This window comes from Ipomoea triloba, chromosome 5 (assembly GCF_003576645.1).
Source record: "Ipomoea triloba cultivar NCNSP0323 chromosome 5, ASM357664v1".
Classification (NCBI taxonomy): Eukaryota; Viridiplantae; Streptophyta; class Magnoliopsida; order Solanales; family Convolvulaceae; genus Ipomoea; species Ipomoea triloba.
The window spans coordinates 27,250,387-27,267,029 of NC_044920.1; the positions used below are offsets into that span (position 1 = coordinate 27,250,387).

Sequence of the window (16,643 nt, forward strand, 5' to 3'; positions counted from 1 at the left end):
ACGGTTACAAGAATGAATTCGGTGGTGAAGTATTGACTCTGTAGACTACAACAGATAGAGAAAATATATAACAAATAAAAAAAAAAAGATGTTTGATAATTTCTTATGGAGAAATATTTTTAAAGAATGCATTATATTTGATGACAATAATTTTGTAACAAGAATTGCTAACTTGATGACAATAATTTAGAAATAGGGCGGACTAAACTAGACCAGTCCAAATAAAGCAAAGAGGATTAGGCCCCTTGCTAACTTGTTAAGGAAAGCCCATAAGCCCGGACCCATACCCAAAAAAAAAAAATTAAAAATCAACATGTATGGGTACGTATTGAGGGGCAAATTATTCTGTCAAAAAGTAACCTGAGTCTAAAATACACAATTTACATATTGTTCACACCTAAATGTTCACAATTTGAATTGTAAATTGTGATGGTGGATCCGGTCAATGGCATAACTATTGGTGTTGAGGTGGCCATGCTGATAGGGGCTAATAGCCCTAAAGTCTAAAGATGGCTAATCAGTGATGCTAAAATATAGTTACACATAGGTTATAATTATGTATTAGGACTAATAATGATTTTCAAAATCAACTCATAAAGTAGTGTAGTCTAAACAATACTCCATTGTTTTAACTATGATGGATTATAGCCCCTCTCATTTTGAGAAGTTACCCTCGTACTGTTGCAGGTAAGACTTGATTCGATCTCCCTTCTCAAATTTCACCATGTGATTAACTGAGTCGTACTGTTTATGCAGACACAAAATAATGTTGAATCCCCAGTCGAAGGGCAAATAATGTTGTTGAGTGAAACTTCTTCATTAATTAAAGGAAAAAACGTGGAAATGTACAGGGAACTGTGATGCATGGTGCATGGTGAATGAGGTAACTGTGATGACCTCAGAGAACTTCTTTGTTTTATTTTCAATTTTGTAGTATTTGTTTAGTTAAGTTAATTGGAGAGGCATAACTATTTATACTATAGTTTGACAACTATGGTGCAGCACCTGCGCAAAACAAAGAGAATTATAATAATGTTCAGAAATAATTATATTTTTTCTTTAATTTGTCCAAGACTTTTTTTTTTAACTTATTAGTATTTTTATTTTTTTTTGGCTTCCTCAAACATAAAATATTTATTATGAAAGATAACAACGATACCATCAGAGCACAAAATATTTGATGATACATTAATTACCATATGCATTGATAATTTAGTATAAATTGTTGTCGTACAAGGAAAATAATCAACATAGTATATAATGAAATTGTTCTTACTTCTTCTCTCAAATCTATATTTCCCCTCTCCCTTTAATTTATTCGAAGTAGTGATATCTTGACACGAAATTATATCAATTCAACGTTAATTATAGATCATCCAACTTGTGTTTCTAGGGCTGATTTTTTTAAATAAGTAAGGCCTTATCAAAGTATAAATAAATTGCGAATTGAAGCAAAATTGCAAAGAAAAAATACAAAAAAAAATTAATTTTGGGCCAATATAATCACAAATAACATATACTAACTATTAGGCTAGGGCTGAACTAGGGGATCCTAAAATTTTGGGTCATGTGCAGTCGTACATTTTGCCCGCCTTAAAATCCGGCCATGTGTGTTTCAATAGTAGGTTAAGTGGTCAAGCTATTTGAGCTATCCAGGCAATTGTTTAACATGTCTTTCTAAAAGGTGGGAATGTAAATTAAACATAATAAAAAAAAAAAATCGAAAGCTATTGCTTTCACCAATTACTGGAATCCTGCTGGCATCAAATTTTTACTTTAATTGCCACCTTGGCTGCCAAGTAATATGAAAGGGCAATATGCTTTTTTTTTTTTAATCACTAACTAGCAAGGAGGTGAGCCATATTAGTACTACGTATTATTAAAACATTAACTCATCCCAACATTAAGGATTTGCTTATGGTCCCAATACATCGGATTGCGGGGTTGAGTCAGGTCAATAAGCAAATGTACGTAATACTTATACTAGCAAATGTAATATTAAATTAAGAATAAAATATTTATTACTAGGAAAACATAATATTTTTGAGAACAAATGTAATACTTTTATATTTTGGAGTAAAAGTATTGTTTTTTCATCAAAAACATTCTATTTTCCCTTATAAGTAATGTTACACATATAAAGGAAAATGTAATACTTTTACATCAAAATATAAAAGTATTACATTTTCTCATATAAGTAATAATCATTTTATTCATGATTTAGTACGTATTAGATTTGTTAGTATAAGTATTACATTTCATATTGACCCGACCCGTCTCACAAACAAGGATCTGTGAGACGATCTTATGCAAATTTTTACCATAAAAAATATATACTGGTTACATCTAGGTAGCCAAATACAAGTTTGATTTCTTCTTCCTAATAATTAAATCCAATGGCCAATATAGAGTTGGAGATCACTTTCATAATAAGAGTGTATATCTGTTTATTAATAGAGACACGTTCATGAGAATAATAAAAGAGTTAAATTTTGATAGACCATAATTCTTTATTTCTTTAGGATTTAGTATTTGTTTTATACTTTTCTCAAATTTTTTTAGTCCAAAAATCAATGCCTCGATTACTGGGGTTCAATTATGTGACCACCCATTTGAAATGACAACAAAGATATCATTATACTACATAGTAGTTGACACTTTAATTAGTTACATTTGTCTAATTTTATTTTTAACTTTACAAGTTTTCTAGGTAGGTCTTGGCGCACAATCCACGCACTTAAGCTGCCCATCCCGTCCAACCGCTGTGGTCATTGGTTAACGACTTAACGATAAATGGTTGTAATTGTCTGGCCGCCAATGGCGAAAAATAATATATAATATAGTCGTTAATTACCGGCCGTTGACACTTGACACTGCACTGACCTAGCTTTTTTTTTTTTTTTTTTTTTAAATGCTGCAACATGCATGCCAAATAAACTCACTCTCATGTACACAATACAAACATAATTGGTCTGTTTGATAAAATAGTTAGCGTATCAATTAATTTTAGTTTATTTGATCACTATTAGTTATTTGACTTGTTTAAAAAAATTAATATAAGCCTTTGGTTACTCAATTTTTTTTAACTCCCCTAAAATTTAAAAATTAAATCTGCTCAAAGCAACTTATTCAATTAGTTTTTTGAGAAAAGAAATTATACCCTCAAAAGTATTATATATTTCTTTATAAGTAATGTTGCACTTACAAAGGAAAATGTAATACTTTTACATTATAATTAATAAACATTTTATTCCTGATTTACTATTACATTTGTTAGTATAACTATTACATTTCATCTTGACCCGACACATCTCATGGACAAAGATTAGTGAGACGGCCTCAAACAAATTTTTGCCTATAAAAATATATAATGGTTGCATCTAGGTAGCCAAATACAAGTTTGATTTCTTCTTCCTAATAATTAAATCCAATGTCCAATAGAGAGTTAGTTGGAGATTTTCATAATAAGAGTAGTACTAAAAAAAAACTCACTTCTATTACTTCACCATTTACAGCTGGAATCCTATTCTACAAATAAAAATCAATGTTACAAGGCACAATCTGAGAAGACGACGACCCGGCAACCTACGCCAACTCGTTCTTTTTGTTTTGTTCTGTTTTATTTATTTATTTATTATAATAGTGTCCATTGGCATTATATTACCTTAAATATGTTTAGCATTTAGCAATTAGCAGACAGTGGATTTATTAGGATGGAAGAAGTAATCAAAATCGAAGTTGGCTACCAAGAATTAGGGAACGGCCATAACCTTAGCTTGTCTTTTAATCACAAACAACCAAGGAGATGACTCACATTATTAAAATTAAAACATTAACCAATCCAACATAAGGATTTTGTTTCCTTAAACGTCCAGTAAACAAATAAAAAAAGATACTAAAAAAAAACAGTAACAACCAAATAGGGTAGCTCAATTTTTTTATTTTTTTTAGATTAACGCTATAAAATTAACACAAGTTTAATTTCGAATGATTTTTAGACCTTATATTTAAAATATATTTGGTTTAAATAGAATAAATATAGTTTTTACTTTTAAGTCTAATATATATGTAAGATTTTAATTACATTGTATATCCGAACCAAATTTATATATGTATATAACATAACTAAAAATATATCTAAACCAATAACCTATTAAGTTCACCTAAAATTTAGATAATATTAATATTTTTGAGCTAATATTGGATATATTAATTTGAATGACATGTATAAAAAATATATAATTTTTACTTCCAATTCTAATATAGTAATATATGTGAAATTTCAATATCCAATATCCGGACCAAACTTGTATTATGATATAACAACATAACTAAAAATATCCGAACCAATAAGCAGTTGAGTTCAATCAAAATATAAAACTTGGTATAGAGTTCAATTTTTAGTTTTTATAATGTGAATAATTTATATTTTCTAACTTTAAGTAGTATAAACAAATAAGTTATGTTTAAATAAGTAATGCAAGTAGAAAAGATAGAAGATGGTGATAAGTAAAAGAAGATCATAATGTATTTAATCATAGTAATGAATAAATATGTAAGTAGATAATGATGAGAATGTGGTTATAGTGACATATAGCTAAATATATGATAGATGATTCTATTTTCCATTTAGAAAACAGTTTTAATAGTTTTAGAAAACTGGAAAATTGTTTTCAAAATGTAAAACTGTTATAGTAAACATTTCTCTATTTTCTGTTTTCCAATTCTCCAGTTTTTCAGAAAATTAGAGAAATTTTACAGTTAGTAAACGAGTACGAGTCTGAATTCTTATCCATCGAGGTCACATTATAAAGGAAATATTAGAAAACAAAATCACGATATATATATTTTTTAAATATGACATCTAATATCCTTACCATGCACTGTGAGATTAATATATATTAACCCAATTTATGCACGCAAAATTAATTCTTATTTAAAATATAAGACCTATTAAAGAATTCTTTAAAATAGCACATAAATACCATAAGAACTGATCATACGAAGACTTAAATGAATAGCCATCGCTGTTAAGAACAACCGAGATCCAATGAGAATTTTCGCGTAGCTTCTGGTCTTCGGATGGTTATTCATCAAGTGGATCCTTTGCCTCTTACCTCAGTAGCTGGGCAGCAACCTACTTAGTTCCTAAGTTACATTTTTCTTTAGTCAAATTTGTCGTTTCTCCTTGTTTTGTATCCCAATTGTTTGTTTTCATGATCCTGAGCTGCANTGTATAAATGCAATAGGTAGATAATTTACATTATTGCATCATATTCATTAATTTAATTACTTGTCGGTTAGTTATTGCAAGATCTTGAGGTACACTTATATTTTGATATTCAGTAAGTATAACTATATTAGAGAAAAATTTACATGGGAGTAATGTGATAATTAGTTGAGTAATTGTTGGTTGACCGTAGAGCGTTGTGTTGGAGGAAGAAGATGATATATAGTGAAGATGATATTGCCCTTCACTATATATCATCTTCTTCCTTCAACACGTTGATATTCTCTGGACAAATAACTGTTGGAAAAAAATTAGCATAAAATGGCATTTTACTGGCAATATTGTGGTACAAATATATGTGTGGTCCACTTTCGATTTGGGTCGGGTCAAAGTGGATTCGTGTTCTTCGTAGTTAGACGAAAAGATTGATATATTGTACGCTCAAAACTGATAATGGGTGAATGAGAAATTGGTTCTCAAAGTTGACCATTTGAGTTAGAAAAATATAGAGAAAAACCTTTCAAGTAACTTTTGTCCGACATTGGTTTGAGAAGTGGTTTGCACCACTACTTATATAAGACTTTTTCTAAGGCTTATTGAATTGTATAGCATAGAGGCTCTCTCTCGCGCGCAGGGGGGTGCAAATGAAATCCCAAAATAAACTTAAAAAGGCTTGACTCGTACGTCGACACCTGCATGCACGAATGTCGTTCAGAAAATTGGTTGGCCTTGCGGGTTGAATTATGCCAAATTTTCATATTTTTTACAATATTGGGCGTGAAGTTAAAACTTAGGATATTGTTTTTATTAATAGTATAGATTGCATTGCAGAGAAATATATATACTGAATTATTACCATTAGCAATTCTAGTCTAGAATTGTATTACGAATAGGAACGTAGGGAAGAATATATTTTATTAGGAATTCTATTTTAATTTACAATTGTATTAGCAATAGGAATTGTATTACCATATTTTACAATATTATGCAAACCATAATATTATAGGTCTGTTTTGTGCGGGATGTTAAAACTTAGGATATTGTTTTTATTAATATTATAGGTTACATTTTTCTTTAGTCAAATTTGTCGTTTCTCCTTGTTTTGTATCCCAATTGTTTGTTTTCATGATCCTGAGCTGCATGAGCATAGTCAAATTAGACTCCTCGTGAATTCTAAAAGTCATTATATTGTATATACGAACGGAGAATGACTTATAATTGACCTAATACTAGGGTTCCAATATCACCAAAAACATTATGTAGCATTCCGTATAAGTCCCTTTTTTAATTGTATTTATTTTTTTAGTGGCAAAATTTGGCATCACTATAACCTGGAAACCCCACTAAGTTTAACTAAAATAATATTAACAAGAATTGAATCTGTGACCTTTTTGATATACTTAGGTATTTGGGTAAAAAAGTAATTGATACAATTATGAAGTTGTACGAAAATGTTCTTCAAGTAAGAACTAAACTCCTAAATTGAGAGAAAAGACATGATTGTGCTTCAAGTATCCCATTACTTTTTATAACTTATAACTACCCATGAAATACCTAGAATAGTGATTATCCCACAACAACAACTGCAATAACATTACACTATAGGTTTATCAACAAATCATACTAAAAAGACTATGTGTAACGTACTCGACCGAGTGTTGAAAAAAAATAAACTTTAATTTTTAAGTACAAGAATCAATTGTCCTTCAGAAAAAAAAAGAAAAAAAAAATACTCGAACTATTATGAACTTGCCTTCGCATAATACGATCAAAGGGGCCTTTACTAGCATTGTACCTAAATTTGTTCTTATTTATATTAATCAACTAGTGATAAATCACAACACCATGTCTTCCAATATCCAACAATTATATACAATTTATACATTCAACACGAGATTAAGATAAACCAAAAATTTTGACTCACCTAACCTTCCGTGATGTTATCACAGCGACGTCATTACATTACATTTCCAACTATTTATACCTCTCCTCTGCTCCTCTATATAAGCACTTAAGCAGGTGCTAATTAAGACACTCACTCAAACATCCTCAAATCCATTAGAAACTCATTCCTAAACCTAGGAATTCAAGAAACATGATGATAATGGGGGATGTTTGGTCTCAACTAGGCCCTTCACTCACAGCACTCGTGTTCATCTGGACCTTGTACCGAAACTACTTCCCACCTGAACTTCGCATCTATATCACTACCTATACTCACAAAGTTTACTGCTTTTTCTACCCATACATCCACATCACTTTCCATGAGTTTGAAGGCGATGGCACGTTCATCAGCCTCTTCGACAGGAACAAAGTGTTCGTGGCGATAGAGAGGTATTTGGGCAACAATTCGTCCGAGAATGCTAAGCGCCTGGTGGCCAAAGGCATCAAGGACAGCAGCCAATCCGTGGTTCTCAGCATGGACGACCACGAGGAGGTGGTGGAAGTGTACCAAGGGGTTAAGGTGTGGTGGAGCTCCAACCAAAAACCACCCAAGGGACAGACAATCTCGTACTTCCCTAGGGAGGACGATAAGAGGTATTTCCAGCTTAAGTTTCATAGGAAGAATCGAGACATCATTACACGGTCTTACCTGAAACATGTCCTGGACGAGGGAGAAGCCATAGCTGTGAAGGACAGGAAGCGGAAGCTTTACACCAACAACAAGAGTGATCACTGGCATGGGTGGAGGAGTACCAAATGGAGCCATGTTGTCTTCAAGCATCCTTCGACTTTCAACACCCTGGCTATGGAACCAACCCGGAGGCAACAAATCATGGACGAGCTTATCAACTTCAGCAACTCAAAGGACTACTACGCCAAGATAGGAAAGGCCTGGAAGCGTGGATATCTCCTCTATGGCCCGCCTGGAACAGGAAAGTCTAGCATGATTGCCGCCATGGCCAATCTTCTGCAGTACGATGTGTATGATCTCGAGTTAACAGCGGTGAAGGATAACAGCGAGCTGAGGAAGCTGTTGATAGAAACTTCGGATAAGGCCATCATAGTGATTGAAGATATTGATTGCTCTCTTGACCTGACAGGGCAGAGGAAGAAGAAGGAAGAAGAAGAGAAAGACAAGGAAAAAGAAGAGAAAGATCCAATCAAGAAGGACTTACTCAAGGAAATAGAGAAGAAGAAGGGCAGTGAGGTGACTCTATCCGGTCTTCTAAATGTCATTGATGGACTCTGGTCAGCCATTGGAGACGAAAGAATCATAATTTTCACCACAAATTACGCTGACAAGCTCGATCCTGCTCTGATACGGAGAGGGAGGATGGACAACCGTATTGAGCTGTCCTATTGTTGCTTCGAAGCTTTCAAGGTGCTGGCAAACAACTATCTGGATGTTGAATATCACCAACTATTTCCAGAAATCAAACGCATGCTGGGCGAAACTAAAATCACCCCTGCTGATGTTGCTGAGAGTTTGATGCCCAAGTCTGCTGGAGAAGAAGCAGACACCTGCCTGAAGAGATTGATTAAATCTCTGGAAGCTGCAAAAGAAGAAGCAAGGTTAAGAGCTGAGGAAGAAGAGAAAATCAAGGCTGCAAAGGAAGAGGAAGACAGAAAGAAGAAACAAGCAGCAGAAGACAACAAGAAAGCAGAAAGCTTGGTTACAGAAAATGGAAATGTGAAAGAAAATGGAAATGCAAAGGAGAATGGGAATACAAAGAATGATAATTAGTAGATTGGTGGGGGTCTAAGTCTTAGGAACATAAATATGGATTACATAAAATCATAAATTAAGGTATGCTATATGTTAAATTATTAGGTATATGGTACATAGATTTTAGGCTGTGTGATATGTAAAACTGTAATCTATACAGTTCATCAGTTATATGGTACATAGATTTTAGGCTGTGTGATATGTAAAACTGTAATCTATACAGTTCATCATATAAATAAAGAACGGTGTGTATTAAATCCTGGAATATTTATCTTGTTTCTGGCTAAGCTCTTCATGGATTCAACACCCAGGAAAAAGAAACTCCAACCTGTTGGCAAGGATGAAAGTAGTGAGAGATTAACAAACTGATCATATTATTACTGTGAAACACAAAAGTGGCTCAGATTATTAGTATATGTACATACACATTTAAGTATACAGCTTTAGGCATAGCCTACTTTAGCAAAATTTACACTAGCACAAAAGATACATGGTGAAGCCCTTTCCAGCTTACAGCTCAGAATGCATTTTAGATGTGTCATCACCAGCACTCTCCAAGTCAGAAGTCGCGTGTGCTTGGTCAGCGAGTCTTGAGAGGATTAGCCGCGCTATATTTTCAGCTGATACAGCGCTAGTTTCCATGGTGCTGGCCGCATTCTCATAGGCGTTCACGTAGTACAGATGTTGATCATCCAAAATAAAAGGTGCAAACACCTCAGGAGCGTTAAAATGCGGATATGCAGCCCAGTCTATTTTGAGTGTTTTGTTTCTGACACTGCAAGAATAAAAGCAAGACTTAGATTTAAAGAGAACAGTTTGTTGATCAAGGTTGAGGGGTTAAAGCAGGGTACAAGAGTAGAAACATAAACTTGGATTGTAGTTCACTCCGTGTATGGCTAAAACAATCCCAAGAAATTCAAGGAAATACAATCATTTTCCTTTGTCATCTACAAGTTTAAAACCAGTTATTGACCTATAATAGCCGAGTCACTAGGGTTCCTGTGTATGCTCCGACACAGGTGATTCACGAATGGTCACCGGTTGCCTTTGAAGAAGGCGAGTGGTCACCTTCTCATCAGCACTAGTCACCTTTTCACCGGAGAAGGTGATCTGATGGCTGACTTCTTCAAAGGCAACCGACAACAATTCATCAGTCGCCGGAGTCTTGCTGGAACCCTAGTAACAGGATATTACAAGTCAATAATAGAGTTTTGGGTTTCGATGCATGAAAACAACATCTTGGGATTTATTTAAAAGTTTCTCCTGACTTTTGGAAACCAACTCAATACCCAATCTCATTGTTGTTCGTCCCCAAATGACCAGCAGCCATGAAGACAGCTCTCAATATGACATGAGTTTTAGTGTTTTGCCCTAGTTCCCCTTTAATGCAAGATAGGGCTACACATTAACAAGTGGTAGACAACAAAAACCAGATGCAATTCAGTTACAAAAGTAAAGTTGATCAATTGGGATTTTTAAACTTTAAACATAGCAAAAAAGTTAGTAGCATAAAGAGAGAGGGAGGGGCAAAAATAAAAATTTTACCTAAAGATGAGATCCAACAAATCATCTTCCATATAACTCCGTGAGAACACTTTGTAGGCCATATCTTGCTCGCTGTATTGCTTGAGAATCGAGATACTTGAAAATGGAACTTCAGAAGTCTCTATTGTGCCCACCAACTCAGGAATATATGACACTGACTTCAAACCGAAATAAGACTTGCAAAAGTGAAGCATAAAATCAGTAATTAGTTAAGTATGGTAAAGAGAGGACCACACAATGAAAAAGCATCAAGGAAATGAGTCAAATAATCAGATCACACTGTACTCACAGGATTTAAGAGACCCCGAATGAAAGTTGTGTGTGTGTGCTGTAATTTCCTCTCGGGGATTGAAATTTCAGGTGCAAAACGAATGTTCAATTCATCCAAGGGTGTAGCAACCACCACAACTTCACACAAGTAACTCGTTCCCTTTGTTGTATTGAGTTCGTAACGTTCTCCCAAATAAGAGACAGATTCTATTTCTTCACCGAGGTGCAATTCAACATTCGAACGATTGATCAATCCAGCTGCCATCTGCCAATTTCCCCCTTCAACCGACCATAAACCTCCCCCAGATCCTGCCAGTGAGACAGCACCAGCAAGCGCATTCATAGAGACACTTTGCCCATAATTGATTCTTGTGATAACCTGTACAAGAAAAGATGTCACTCATGTTCTGTCTCTGAGACATTACAGATCTGTCTTCAATAGAGGAAGAGAAAGGTGAATACCCAAATCACATTATAGACTCATCTTTGCTTCAATCTCATATTCCACATAAATTTGATGGGAATGCCCAGGTTTAAACTACTGGTTTCAAATAAAGCAAGTAGTTTTTTCGACCATACAACACAACAAATCAATACAAAACTACATACAGAAAGAGAAAAGAGCAGTCTTGCATTACTACAGAGAACAAACAAATTGCTCGCACTGGCAACTCAGTCGGTTCTTGGGTGGTAAATTGTGGGCAAGGACACAAGACCAATCTTGACAGCCACAGCATAGGAGTTACACCCAATGGACAAATTTTACTGTGAACCATGGTCCATGTAGCATCGTGAACCATGGTATGAGCTTTGTTTTAGTTTCATTTTCCACACACACTAATTTCATTATAGTAATGTTGAAGTATCATTTTAATTATACTCCATGACTCTGCTATCCAGTTTCATTTTATACACAACAAGTTCATTATAGAAACACTAAAATCATTTTAATTCCAAAACACATTCATTTGACAATATACATACATGTATGAGCTCTGCTATTCAATTTCGGTTTATACATACAATAGGTTCGTTATAACAACACTAAAATATCATTTTAATTATACTATAGGTTCATTTCACAATATACATATTTGTATGAGTTTGCTATTCATTTCATTTTATACACACAATTAAGTTCATTATAGCAACAGTAAAAGTATCATTTTAATTCTACTATTGTTATATTTTGACAATATACATATCTACGGCGGATCAATCCACAGAGTTGTGTGGGTCATGATCCACCGCACACACAATGTGGTGGCCTCGTCCCACCTAAATGACCTAATGGCCGCTAAGTCAGTCACTGTGATCTAGAAATTTTGCATTGTGGGCAAGAGAACAAACAAATTCATTCCCCAACTAATAATCACAAACAAGCTAATAGAACTTACGAAATACAACTATGCATCAGAAATCAATCACATATGAATCTGTTTTACTTCACTTACAGTGACAAGCTCTTGAATAAGTGTAGTAGATAAGCCAGCATCAGTCAACTCCTCTTCCAATGTCCGTGTTGTCAAATTATAGAGCCCCGACCACTTAAGCATTTCCTCGACATCCTCAAACGCCGGTCGAGATTCGAACCCTTCATAGTACTTCAAAAAACTATTCACAGCGCCCTGTTGAGACAATTCAAGCATTAACTGGGAAAATACACAGAGGCAAGCTTATATAGGGAGAAATGATCGAGCACCTCGACGAAATTTTCCATCCGAAAGAGTGAGAACCCGTAGCGAAGAAAAATGAGAACCGAATTGGCGAAAGACACGAGTTTCTGAAGAATTGGAAGCTTGGAGTTGGAAGAGAGGGTTTTGAGGACGAATTTATTGCCGTCCCAGATGCCAAACGAGGAATCGGATTCGGATGACGAGGTTTTGACGGTGAGATTCAGGAGGCTAGTGAAGTTGCGAGCGTGGTAGTTCTTCGGGTGAAGAATGGAGGCGCCGGCCTCGAAGGTATCCCCGGCGATGGTGACCGTGGCCATGCGGCCGCCGACGGCGGAGTGGCGCTCGAAGATTCTTATGGAGCCGATTTCGGGCTGGGATGGATTGGAATAGGTGCGGAGGAAATGCGCGACGGAGGAGCCGCCGATCCCGCTGCCGAGTATGCATACTGCCGGCGGAGATCGCTGCGATTCGGAGGTCAAAATCAGTAGATGGAAGAAGAAGAAGAAGGAATAAGCGAGAGTTGTCTTCATTTTCGTCAAGATTTCTGCTGAACGAGCGATGATAGGATCTGTTGTTACTAATCTGGTAACATACGTATGCTGATGTAAAGTCAACTGTAGATTGAGCGCTGAATTGCGAACCAGCGGCGCAGCCGTGGGTTAATGTTTATGTCTACACGTGCCACTGGACCTATAGACGAGGTCCAATGAATGAAGTATTATTATGGTTCTTATTCTTATTAGAGAAAAAAGTCAAATAGACTCTCGAACATTTCATAATAAGTTAATTAGGCTCATTAACTTTTAAAACATACAATTAAACCTTTAAACATGTCAAAATGAGACAATGAAATTCACAAACCGATAATTAACCTGTTATTACCGGTTTAATAATTTTTATTTTGTCAAATTTATCCGCACTATGTAAAATAAAACCACATGCATATATGTGTGTCATAATGTAGTTTCTATAAATATAGTTTAATTTAATAATAATTTTTAGTTAATGAATAATGTGTATATATTTTAATATGATTTTCTTATTTAAAAAAAAACACTACTTTTTTTTAACTACCAAACTCACCCTAAAAGGAGTAAAAGCAATAAACATGAAAATTTTTTGAATTTAAATAAGCACAAACAAAACACTCGTAAAAATCTTATTGTTGAACACACCAACTGATGTGGCACCACGTTAATTACAGTCCAAGCTAAACAAAATACATACACATATGCATACATATTTATATCAACTCTATTGTAAAAAAATATGACTCCTTATGTTTGTCACATATCATGTTTTATCAATGGTCGACGAGTGTTTTGATAAAACAAATATGTGCCAAGTACTCAATTTTACTTGGAGTCCATTCTCACGCGTACCATTATATTCCTCAACCATTGATCTATCTGGATCAGATTAATTATCACTTTTCACATGAGACATCAGGCATGGTCTCGACTAATTTATTTGAACACTGGTATTATATTTTTAATTTATTTATGATACATACATAAATTTGTTTTGTAGAGTAGTTGATATGATGTAGCTAGGCAAAAGCAGCCAACTTGGGCTTTGGAGGATCAATGACACAGAGATTAAGGTAGTCATCCACAGTAGTATATTTGTAGTCAGGGTAGAGCTTTGAAGCCTCCAAGTCATTCTCCCCCAGTTGGAAGCTCACCTGAGCTCCGGCCACAAATATGTTGTGGAGGATCGCCGGCGGGATGTTTTCCGGGAAAGGCAAGGCTGCAACAACAAATAATAGGTTGTTGATTTATGGTCAAATAGTTGTAGTTTTTTTATGGCCACATACTTAGCTCCAATACATATAAATAATCATCTCGTTCGGCAACAACAATCAAATTTGTCAGGTTGTTGACTTGGTAACCATAGACAATCTAAGTTACTTTACCTCATCTTTTGCCAGCTAAGGTGTTCTGGGAGTTTCTCTATTCACTAAATAATAGGAAGTAATAATAACAATAATGGTGTCATTAAAACTAAAAGTAGGTGCAGCTTACACTGGGACATGTTGATGAGGTCTTGTTCAGAGATGTGAGTCCGTTTCATTTTCCGGCCAGTCTTGTGCTCCCAGGAGGACACCAAATCCAGTTGGGACACTACATTTTTAGGTGGTCGTACGATGAGGACGTGGTTGAGTGTCCTTGAATCCACCGCACTTTTCACCGTGTATGCCGCCACGTCCTCCTCGTAGTTTAACACGGCTGCATATATAAATATATATTTACAGTATAAATGCATGCATGGACCCAAAACTGCAATTTTGGGTTATGTATGTACGTATGCATCTATCTTTACCTACTCTTGATATGATCTTCGGTCCCTATCCACCTTGAATCACGAAAAACCTGTTGTCTGGTTGGGAGATTATGCATGCATGTTCACGTTTACGTAACTTCGATTCGTACTAATTGCCCCTCAACCCCTCAATATAATTAAACTACGTCTCCATCCAAACTCTACGTGTAGATAAGAACCAACTATATATACAATAGTAAAATTATGGATTTAATTTAATTCTCTTGTTTTTCTTTTTTTATTTTAAGTATTGCTGATTCTATTACAAATGTAGTATATGTTCATAACTAGTTTCACAATCTATTGAAACACAATGAGTCAATACTATTCTCACTGGGACATTTTTCGTCTCCCAGTTACACTCATTCTCACTTTTTGTCAATCAATTGTCTTTAAAATTACTTTTTTTCATCTGAATTTTGTTGGGAGGGGTTGGGTTTAAAAAAATCAATTCTCCAGAAATAAGGGAACAAAGAAATTCCCTTCGCAAACAATTGACGAATCAGATGAAAAGTGATAACGGTATAATGAGAAACGTGTAAAGTACGTGTTATATCTGATCTAAAGATTAAAAATGTCATTTTCTTCTCCTAAAAAAATAAAATAAATGGCAATGGCGATGCCCCACCTAAGGTTACTTATTTGGAAATGTATGTTAAGGTTGGCTGGTTGCCATTGGTCTAGTAATAGAAGCTAAAAATAAGCAAAGGTAGCGTATAGTATAGTATGTAGTACCTTTGGCTTCCCCGGTGCCGTAAATAGAGACTTGTTGACGATTTTCAGATGGATGTAACAAATACTCCACAAAATATGCAGTGAGAGAGTTTGCCGAAACAAACGTGTATGGTATTCCGGCAGCTTGGGTTGCCCTTCTTATTGTCTTCTTGTTATCAAGTAGCAATTGGAAAGGTGGCAGCCCTCTCACCCTCTCTACTTCATTCCCATATTCCGATGGCACAAATCTCTGTACTCCAAACCAAATTTAATTAAACTACAATAAAGGGCTAGGTTGCTTAGCTTATAATTGACTAGCTTAAACTAAGAAAGTCAAGTAGACAAAATGGACAGTTCCCATGAAGCGTTCATCTTGAAATATTGTAACTACCAAATCAACTGTCTAACCAAGGGTAACAAGTTCTTAAAAATCAAGTTAATTATATTCATAGTTACATAAAGGAAGTCTGTAATCACTACTCAAGGATGTTTACGGGATAAACTCCGCATTGTGACCCTAACAGACAAATTAAGAACCACAAAGGTAAACCAGCTTAATTTACCCATAGTTAACTCATTCGAACCAAGAAGGTTAATAGGCTAGTTTCTCTATGACTACCAAGTCAACGGTCTGATCACTTGGTTGAGGTTGTACTCATCATCAAAAAATACGCTCCAGACCTTACACATTCAGATAGGATGAGCGTACCGTGATATTGCCAGCTTCTTTAATGGCATCAATTATTTTGAGCTGATCAAGGTGTTGAGGAACAGCTAGTGCAGATATCACTACATCCACCTCTTTCATTGTTGACACCAGTTTGCCCTGCTCACTCAGCTCTCCCTGCAAATTAAGAACCAGAATGTATGTATATAAGTATTACTTATAAAGAATTGAAGAAGAAGAAGAAGAAGAAGAAGGGGAAGGAGAATTAATTAACTAAAAAGATGGAATATTATATTATAAATATACTTGAATTATGGTGACACCCATTTTCTCAAATTCCTTGAGCAGGTCGAGCTTAGAGGCGCCGGAATCCGGCGACACCGGCCGGACATATGCATATGTCGGATGGCCGGAGGATACACTTGCTCTGACCATGAATTTGCCCAGATACCCTGTTCCTCCAAATATCACTATTCTGGCCTTTTCACCAGCCATCTTCTTTCTCTTTCTATCTCTATCTCTATCTCAGCTAACCTCTTTTTCACATAG

The 16,643-nt window shown here is 35.2% G+C and overlaps 3 protein-coding genes across 3 annotated transcripts; 1 reads left to right on the forward strand and 2 right to left on the reverse strand.

The window, feature by feature from the left end:
- The first annotated feature begins 7,183 nt into the window (after nucleotides 1–7,183).
- LOC116018999 (AAA-ATPase ASD, mitochondrial-like) lies at nucleotides 7,184–9,157 on the forward strand. The gene has a single exon (XM_031259061.1). It carries the CDS (start codon nucleotides 7,326–7,328, stop codon nucleotides 8,916–8,918), a length of 1,593 nt encoding a protein of 530 aa, XP_031114921.1. The 5' UTR covers nucleotides 7,184–7,325; the 3' UTR covers nucleotides 8,919–9,157.
- Nucleotides 9,158–9,255: 98 nt separating this feature from the next.
- Nucleotides 9,256–13,030, reverse strand: LOC116019000 (farnesylcysteine lyase). Its single transcript, XM_031259062.1, has 5 exons — nucleotides 12,418–13,030; nucleotides 12,170–12,343; nucleotides 10,735–11,094; nucleotides 10,446–10,621; nucleotides 9,256–9,675 (listed from the first exon to the last, which is right to left on the reverse strand). The coding sequence occupies exons 1-5, from the start codon at nucleotides 12,919–12,921 to the stop codon at nucleotides 9,411–9,413; spliced, it is 1,479 nt and encodes a 492-aa protein (XP_031114922.1). The 5' UTR covers nucleotides 12,922–13,030; the 3' UTR covers nucleotides 9,256–9,410.
- A 491-nt stretch (nucleotides 13,031–13,521) lies between these two features.
- Nucleotides 13,522–16,643, reverse strand: LOC116019001 (isoeugenol synthase 1-like). The gene is made up of 5 exons (XM_031259063.1): nucleotides 16,401–16,643; nucleotides 16,137–16,271; nucleotides 15,449–15,677; nucleotides 14,416–14,619; nucleotides 13,522–14,140 (listed from the first exon to the last, which is right to left on the reverse strand). The coding sequence occupies exons 1-5, from the start codon at nucleotides 16,587–16,589 to the stop codon at nucleotides 13,941–13,943; spliced, it is 957 nt and encodes a 318-aa protein (XP_031114923.1). The 5' UTR covers nucleotides 16,590–16,643; the 3' UTR covers nucleotides 13,522–13,940.

What these genes read in the sequence shown, in the direction of transcription:
- LOC116018999 (XM_031259061.1), top strand. Translation starts at nt 7,326, where the DNA reads ATGATGATAATGGGGGATGTTTGGTCTCAACTAGGCCCTTCACTCACA.
- LOC116019000 (XM_031259062.1), bottom strand. Translation starts at nt 12,921, where the DNA reads ATGAAGACAACTCTCGCTTATTCCTTCTTCTTCTTCTTCCATCTACTG. An exon ending in GGATGGAAAATTTCGTCGAG is followed by an intron (nt 12,344 to 12,417) that starts GTGCTCGATCAT and finishes TTGTCTCAACAG; the next exon opens with GGCGCTGTGAATAGTTTTTT. An exon ending in TTATTCAAGAGCTTGTCACT is followed by an intron (nt 11,095 to 12,169) that starts GTAAGTGAAGTA and finishes TTTCTTGTACAG; the next exon opens with GTTATCACAAGAATCAATTA.
- LOC116019001 (XM_031259063.1), bottom strand. Translation starts at nt 16,589, where the DNA reads ATGGCTGGTGAAAAGGCCAGAATAGTGATATTTGGAGGAACAGGGTAT. An exon ending in AAGAAGCTGGCAATATCACG is followed by an intron (nt 15,678 to 16,136) that starts GTACGCTCATCC and finishes TTTGGAGTACAG; the next exon opens with AGATTTGTGCCATCGGAATA. An exon ending in CGGCACCGGGGAAGCCAAAG is followed by an intron (nt 14,620 to 15,448) that starts GTACTACATACT and finishes TTATATATGCAG; the next exon opens with CCGTGTTAAACTACGAGGAG.